This window comes from Wyeomyia smithii, chromosome 1 (genome assembly GCF_029784165.1).
Source record: "Wyeomyia smithii strain HCP4-BCI-WySm-NY-G18 chromosome 1, ASM2978416v1, whole genome shotgun sequence".
In the NCBI taxonomy this organism is placed as follows: domain Eukaryota; kingdom Metazoa; phylum Arthropoda; class Insecta; order Diptera; family Culicidae; genus Wyeomyia; species Wyeomyia smithii.
In genome coordinates this window covers 49,953,950-49,962,886 of record NC_073694.1, presented here as the reverse complement: position 1 = coordinate 49,962,886, position 8,937 = coordinate 49,953,950, and the positions used below count along the sequence as shown (strand labels likewise).

The window sequence follows — 8,937 nt, the reverse complement described above, 5'->3', positions numbered from 1 at the left end:
CTAAGCCAAACTATTTTGTTACATTTGTCAGCAAACCTTGAATTGGTAGAAACTTTGGTGGGATTATAGCTCGCGTTGGTATTGCTTCAACACATTTGAAAACAGAAAATAGTCCTCACCACTCCCGAATACTATTTGATTGAAACAATATTTTTTAGTTCAAGTACATTTCGTCAACAAATCCAAATAAAATCATTCTCGGTATGTCCACCTTCATTCAGAATTAGCTTCTGGAGGTGACAGTGGAATCAAGTGCATACCTTCGTAAAAGACAGCTCTGGCATTGAAAATTTACGCCTTGGTAATGGAAACTTTCCATTAGTTTAGATCAGCGGTTTTCAACCTGGAGTGCCCGTACCCCTAGGGGTACGCGAAAGCCTTTAGGGGGTACGCGAAAGATAAATCTGTAATTGTGTTTTGCCAAACGATGCCTTTTAGTGAAAACAATAAAAATTTGCAGAATTTGTTAGAAATGTGTATACATCTATTTGTTTTCTTAAAAACTGTTTTCAGTGTAAAAAGTTGCTTCAAATCTAAATTCCTTTACTCGAGTTTGTAGTTATATTACTAAAACTTTGTTCTATCTAAAAGTTATGCGTTAAATCATGTACTCGAAGGAGTCTGGTCTTGCCAATAACCATAAATTACTGTCACTATTTACTGAAGAAATCGATTTAATGAAGGTTTTCGGATTGTTTATGATAATAACCTTGAACAACATGAATACCTGCACTTTTATTTGATCAATTTTGAATTTGACGCGGATACAAACTTTTTTGAAAATATTGGAAAAAAGTCTAGTTTTAACTAAAAACTCGAAAATAAGTGTGCGATTACGTTTTCGAATTTGGTTTTCAAGAACGTGGGCACCCTAAAAACAGTAAGCTCTAGCAGCAAAAACTGGTAAAAACATAAAACAATTGATAAACAACGACATAAAAACAGCAAGTTGATTCTACATTTGGAAAGACTAGCAGGGAAGGAATTATGGTACATAGAACACCAAGCGTACGCTTCGTTTGACATTAATTAATTATCGGTTCAAATAGGTCACACTTCAAATTTGTGCATTGTCTTTCTCTAGTCAGCCTCGGTTTTATGCTAGGTGACAGCTCTAGCAAGGTTCATACGCTTCTCGTTGTGTCTGTTTCAATTCGCTACAGCTACGAGTCGAACGTAGCCGGCTCGAATTACTCAAGCCGTACAACCTCGAGGCCGAAGTCCCGCCATCACACAACTTGTTGGACTTCTGTCGGAGAAAATTCTAATCCAGACACACCACAACTAATGTATTAGAGAATTGGGTGGAGATATTTGTTCGCTAGAACAGTAGATGTACCGTACAATCTGCAAAACCAGGCGTAAACATACGAATGGGGATTGCAACAGCAGGGTACCACGCCATCGTAAGATATAGTTGTAGAAAAACTGTCCGTCAAAAGCAGGGCTCGGGACTCTATGGGAGAGGATAATTAGATTAGAGGCCCTACTGCTACCTCGGCCAGACACACATTTCGTTCGGAGCGGTGCAGCTTATTTGATGGTCATTGCTGGAAATCCATCTTATTAGCCTGCCAAGTGTCGATCCAAACGGTAACGGTTTTCGGGTAGTTCCCGGGTTGCGGTATCCGGAATTCCGCTGGACAGTTCAAAGTTCAGTGACGTGGTCGGTTAGTGTGTAATCGTCGTATTAACGGGTGGAAAAGATAGTGGCTCGTCCATCAAGAACAGGAATAAAGTGATCGGGATCTTCGCAGAAGGCAGAGCAGTGGAAACCTTAGCACCGAATTTTCCGCCAAGGCCGTGCTGATCCCAGGAGCAGCCAAAATGCCTCGGGTATGTTTATGTCAGATTTATACTGTGAAAATGGTCAAGCCTTGGGGATGATTTCGGATGAGCATAAATAGTACACGGAAGATTTTATGAGATTTGTGCATGTAGTAATGGAATAAAACAACGGGCCTAATCTAATTAGGACCAGTGCTAATTTGATTTCCTGGTCTGCGACTGTTTTTTTCAGCCTGTTGCATAATATTTTCCAGAAATTTATGGCGAAGAATGTCACAGAAGAAAAGTATACTTAGGTGTTTAGGTTTATTCAGGATTATTGTGATTATTTGATTTATTTTATACCTAAGAAAATTGTAAATTGAAGCTGTGTTTATAAGATACGCAATAAGAGGTATAGCCACATCGCTTGCTATACATGATGTTGTTGTTTCTGGTCAACTGCTAAAAGACTCATCTAGAAAAACACGAGTAAATTTAAATTACGCATCAATTGTACCCTCAATTATAATTTCGAGCTGCTGTTACTGCGCCGTTCTACCACGAGTCGTGGGTGTTTCTGCTTGCAATAATTGTCTTCAAACTTGGTAAAACGACATATTTTTGCTAACATTACAAAAAGTCAAGCGCGGGTGTTGTGAACCGGTATCATCGTCGTGAGTGATCAAGAAATGTTTGCGATTGTTTTCTATTATCTGTTAACTAAATATAGGTTTGCTTGAATGTGAATTTTTTTTCGATTGCTGGTGCGTGAATGTGCAAGATCATTAGGACTAGTTTAATAATGGTAGAGATGAATAAATAGATAAATAAATAAATCATGCGAATACTTAAGATAAATTGCAAACAATGATCGTTTCACCATATAAGTGACATTAGTGAAAATAGGTGAATAGGTGTTTTAATTTGCTAAAGTAGAAAAAAATGGATTTATTGTTTTCAATGAATGCCCACAGTTTCTCTCTGAAGTGTACACGAAGTTTACATCCACTTTGTGTAAAACATTTTTGTTATGACGTAAAGTCTCGATTGATTCTATGGCATAATAAAACATGAAGTTCAAATTGGCTGGTTCAACTAGTTTAAAAATCTTCAACGATACGATACCTAATTGGGATAGCTACTATTCCACACTCTCAAACAAGATTTTGCTCTCAGTGGACATCTCTTCCACTGAGCAACTCGAATCTGTTTCCTCATTTTTTCTAACTAATATAACAGATTCCTTCGAAGAAAGTTGCCCGGTGAAACGGAAAACTTCTAGTAAGAACGTATTTTGGTGGAACAATAAACTTGAAAAGCTAAGAAAATCGTCAAGGAGGCTTTTCAACAAAGCTAAAACTACCGGAAATTGGACAGAATATAAAAGCTGTCTAACAGAATACAATCGAGAGATTCGAAAATCAAAGAGAAGGGACTGGAAGCGTACATGTGAGCAAGTTGAAAACTTGCCTGTTGTAGCTAGACTCCATAAAGCCCTCTCTACAGATCACACAAATGGGCTTGGCCGCTTAAAGAACGAAAACGGTCAGTTCACAACAGACTCTCAGGAAACACTTAGTATCATGATGGATACACACTTCCCAGGCTCGACTCAATTGACTTGACCGAAAATGCACAGGACTTCTATATGGCTCAACCTAGCTCAATTCACGACAAGGTTAAAGCTCAAGAATTAGCCAGTGTAATATTCACGACGTCGAGGGTTGAATGGGCAGTGGACTCCTTAAAGCCCTTTAAATCGCCGGGGCCAGATGGGATTTATCCAGTGCTTTTACAAAAAAGCAAGGATATTATAGTCCCCTGTCTGGTGGAGATGTTCAGGGCTAGCATGACACTAAGCTACATTCCGAGTAAATGGCGAGAAGTCCGCGTCATATTTATTCCTAAGGCTGGAAAACGTGATAGGACGAGTCCCAAAGCATATAGACCAATCAGTCTAACTTCTGACATTTTGAAAATGATGGAAAAAATTATTGATCTACACATCAAATTATCTTACTTAAAAAGTAGACCATTAAACAAATTTCAGTTTGCCTATCAAACTGGTAAATCAACTGAAACAGCACTCCACACGCTGGTTTCAAAACTAGAGAAGTCTTTTGAGGCTAAAGAAATCTCACTGACAGCCTTTTTTGATATTGAGGGAGCATTTAACAATGCTTCTCACGAATCTATAAAAAATTCTGAAAAAACGCGGTTTTGACATGTGCATCTTGAATTGGACTATCGCTATGTTATCAAACCGGTTGATAACAGCCAATTTAGGAAGATCAACTTTAGCGACAAAACCAACAAGGGGTTGCCCACAAGGAGGGGTTTTATCTCCCTTATTGTGGTCTCTTGTTGTCGATGATCTTCTTAACAACTTAACGAACCTAGGATACGAAATCATCGGATTCGCTGATGACATTACTATTTTAGTTAGGGGTAAATGCGGATCTACTTTTTCCAATAGAATGCAATACGCCTTAAACTACACACTCAAATGGTGTAACCTGGAAGGACTAAGCGTCAATCCTTCTGAAACAGTCATTATCCCATTTACAAGAAATAGAAAGTATAATATTGCAACTCTTAAGTTGGGAGACACACAGTTGGTGCTATCCAAGCGAACCAAGTACCTAGGTGTTATGCTTGACCACAAGCTCAACTGGAACGACCATCTAGAGTATGCGATCTCAAAAGCAAACAACGCTCTTTGGGCTTGCAGCAATACATTTGGCAAAAAATGGGGACTCAAGCCGATGATGATTCACTGGATATACTCGGCAATAGTGAGACCCAGAGTAACTTATGCCTCGCTAGGGTGGTTGCCTAAAACTTCACAATTATCAGCTCAGAAAAAGTTAGATAAACTACAACGTCTGGCATGCTTATCAACAACAGGAGCAATGGCCAGTGCGCCATCCAAAGCCTTAGAAGCTCTTTTATATCTTCTACCCCTACATCAGTATGTACAACTTGAAGCCGAAAAAGGTGCTCTTAGGCTAAAACGTGTTAAATTCTTTCAGGAAGGAGATCTACAGGGACATTTACGAATCCTCAAAAATTTCCAACTGAACACTTTAGTAACCATGAATGAAGATCGAATTGACTCTAAGACTAACTTCAGTGTTCCTTTCAAAGTGATTGAATCCAACCGCACCGAATGGGATGAAGGAGGTCCTAAGGTTCGTCCAGGATTAGTCATTTTTTATACAGATGGCTCTAAAATGGGCGAGTCTACAGGCGCTGGGGTCACTGGACCAGGAATCAATATATCAATTCCAATGGGGCAGTGGCCCACAGTTTTTCAAGCGGAAATAAATGCTATTCTAACATGCACAAGTATTTGCTTGGCTAGGAAATATAGGTATGCCAATATCTGCATTTTCTCAGATAGTCAAGCAGCTCTCAATGCTTTAAAAGCATACACATGTCAGTCGAAGTTGGTATGGGATTGTATTCAATCCCTACGACAACTAACTGTAACAAACGTTGTCAATCTATACTGGGTGCCTGGTCACTGTGGTATAGAAGGAAATGAAAAAGCCGATCTCTTAGCGAGAATTGGTTCTTCAACTGCTTTCGTCGGGCCGGAGCCATTCTGTGGGGTATCTTCATCCTGTTTGAAATCTGAGCTAAGAGGCTGGGAATCAACGATAATTGATGCCAACTGGAAGTCTTACTCCAAAGCAAGGCAATCTAAACTATTCATTACACCATGTAAAAGAATCACACGGAACCTACTCAGTATGAATAAAGCTGATCTGAGTACGTTAACTGGCCTACTTACTGGGCACTGTCCGAGTAAGTATCACCTTAAAAAATTAGGTAACCTGACAGATGACTTATGTCGTTTCTGTAATTCTGAAGTAGAAACCTCGGAACACTTACTGTGCCAATGCAGCGCATTAATTCAGCAAAGACTGCGTATTCTTGGAAAAGGTATCCTCACGCCTAACGAGAAATGGTCTGCTGAACTAATGAAGGTAAGGAACTTCATCAAAGAAGTCATACCTTCTTGGGGTGAAATGCAAAGTCTGGGTGCGACTATCACTGATACCCATAGTGATGGAACGAACTGACAGTGCATAAAAATTAACGCGGAGTGTAACACAATATATCTAACTAATGGTAGCAGTGGTCATAGGCTCCTACAGAAAAAAAAAAAAACGATACGATACATTTTTGATAAATCAAACTACTCGTTTTCTATTTTATTTTATATATTTGAACCCAAATAAATAAATCGAGGCTGTAAATGACAAGAACAGGGTTTATTCAAAATTTTCTTGATATCTTCTACCGAACCGTTGAATTACAGCAACTGTTCGCTAACTGGGCGACGAGCACTTCCCAGTTATTGAAATCAGCTCGCTAACTGGGATATCTTCTCAACGCCGAGGAGGAATTCGATGGATAACGCTGCTTCGCGACAATTTCATAAAAGGCTTTTGTTCTCAAATTGATCACCAAATAGGGAAGCCACAACTACAAACTTATCACTCAAATAAAGCTTTTAAACTTTAGTTTTATAAAGCGAGTACATTTATCAGCTATATTATTATTTTTGTATTTTAAATATTCTCGATTAGAAAAACTTAAATTTTTCAGTTTTCGTTCCCAATCCACATGCCCCCTGTTCGTTTTGATATTTGACGTTTGTTGTCTTTTCAACTGGGAATCCTCCCAGTTAGCGAGCGCCCAGTTAAAAAGAAGCCCAGTTAAAGCGCGCCCAGTTAGCGAATAGTTACTGTACAACGGCGGAGCTTTCAATGAGCAGTTCGGTAATACTTAGTTTGTTTGACGAGCGTTCGGTGCACTTTTCGCCTTTCCCGAGACATCGAAAATGCTGTCAGTGTTGATTGAGCGAATGGATTGAATGAAGATTTTTCGGAGTGTTTATATGATAGAATTGAAACGAATTGGAATTCAATACAGAAACTTTAATTGATAACCTAACAAATGATACAAGAAGAAAAGAGTTTGTTGCCAAACTCGATGGATTTAACACTACGGAGCAAACTTTTTTGAAGAAGGTTAGAAAATGGCGACTCAACGCGTTGATGAAAATAAACTGTTATGTGAGATTTCTATAGGACAATCAGTAACAGTTCTACAAATCAACTGAATGGTATTTTGGTGGCTCGGAGAATAGTGGCTGATTATTTTTTGTTTGCAGCGTCACACGGATTCCGGAGCTGCAAGTAAGTGATTGATTATTATGACTCAAAACCGTAGTATTTTCAGCAAAGTTATTCCTTTGTTCGGCAAAATTGTGGCACATTTCATTAGAAACAATTTTGCCGAAGATACCATATTTCTATCTGCCTTTTTAAATGAATTTTTGTGGAGTTTTTATAGAATGCCTCTTAACATCAAATTTTTCAATACCTTTTATAGTGATTTTATACAGTTGTTTGCTGTAACAAAACACACAATTTTACCCGAGAAAGTTTATTTATATCTTTTGTTATTGAGGATTTTCGTTAAAGTAATGCACTAAATTACTAACTATAAAATATGGGAATTTTTGCAGACAAAACCATTTTTAATTGAAGTATAATTCAAACATCATTGTATCCAGGCATAGGCTTTTATCTATTTATGTAAATATCTGTTGGTAAATTAGTACATTATGTTAGGAAAACATACAATACCTACAAGAGTAGTTCAAAAGAGATTTTTTCAGGTAGCATTAAGTGTTTTATCGTAGCAAAAAATATTTTAGAACAAAATTGTAGAAAATCACAATAAAAAAGTTATTCTAAAAAAATGATAAGCTTGATCGGGATCCGATAGAAAACTCCACAAAAGTGGTCAGATAGAAATATGCTGTCTTGAACAAAGTTGTTTCTCATAGAATGTACCACAACTTTGCGAGTAATATCAATTTCGTCTCTCAATTTAGGTGGATGGTGAGTAAAATAACTTTGCTGAACTGATCTGAAAAAAAATTTTTGGGTCAAAATAATTTCGATTGAGAAGATAAAAATATTTACGAAATTATCAACTTAATTTACATTTAATAAATCTCAAATTAAACAAATTGCATAAATAATAAACCGATAGCTCTTGAACAATTTATAAACACTGAAATAAACACTGAAAACTTATTCATATCCATGCTACTCTTAATAAAAAAAACTGGATTCAAAACCAGTTTCGTGAAAATGGCAACGCAGTTTGAATCCCGACCGACTTTTACTATTAACAACCTTACATTTAAAAACTTTCGCCAAGTCTCGACACTGTTTGTGCCGAGATTTGAACAGCTGAGTGTTCGGCAACCATCGTGGTTGAATCGATTTTGGCGAGAATCTCAGAAAGCCAATATTTGACTGATGTCATTTTATACTGAGAATCGTGGTACGCATTTAACGGCGCTGTCGGCAAATCTAGCCGAGAGATGGTGAACTAGTCCAAGAACCTTTCGGTTATATAAGCTGAATGTTTCGGCACTGTAAAGAGCCAGTTTTCAGCGGAATCCAATCGCAGAAAATAATTTCGCTAATAATTCAGTAGTTTTTTTGAAGAGATGAATTTTAAGCTCGATGAGTTTCAGCCGAGAGTTTAAGTAAGTAAAGAAATTTATTCATTTTTAATTTTAAATGTTTGTCTTTATCTTGTACGCCAGCCATTGAGCAAAACATTCACTTTAAAACAACGTCTAATGCTTATTCTTATGATAATATAGCATTTGCACGATTTCGCACGAATCCACACTTCATTTTTTTTGGCTTCCGGCTTGTAAATAGGGTAGGGAACATATTTTAAGTAGCTTTAGGAACCGCCTGTGTATTGAGACGAAATACTTGAAATCTCTAAGGTGAAATACAAGCATAAGTAAATCAATTTGTTCTCTATCTCTTTCGGTTCTCAACGTGACTCTCGGACTGCCAGCGTGAATAGGTATCACGAACAAATAGCAACAGCAAATACATCCTTAGAAAACAATAAAAAAAGACTGTACCATTGGCATGCCTGACTGTGGCCCTTATTACAGAAGACAAGGTGAGCGCCTAGTTACTCATCTGGCCAATTTTGGTATTGCGGATAGCGAGTCGGTTGGATTTTGGACGAATAGCCCGTCTATCACTCAGCTGTCACCAGCTAAGTTTCTCTCGTGTTCCCAAATGCAAAATTTTGCTCGTCTCGTCTGCT

The 8,937-nt window shown here is 37.9% G+C and overlaps 1 protein-coding gene across 1 annotated transcript in view; it reads left to right on the top strand.

The window, feature by feature from the left end:
* Nucleotides 1-1,509: 1,509 nt before the first annotated feature.
* The window catches only part of LOC129718759 (chaoptin), a 160,547-nt gene continuing 153,119 nt past the window's right edge, over nt 1,510-8,937 (top strand). The window contains exon 1 of the mRNA XM_055669807.1: nt 1,510-1,836. Coding sequence (XP_055525782.1) covers nt 1,828-1,836 — 9 coding nt within the window. The 5' untranslated portion in view covers nt 1,510-1,827. The remainder of the gene's footprint in view (nt 1,837-8,937) is intronic.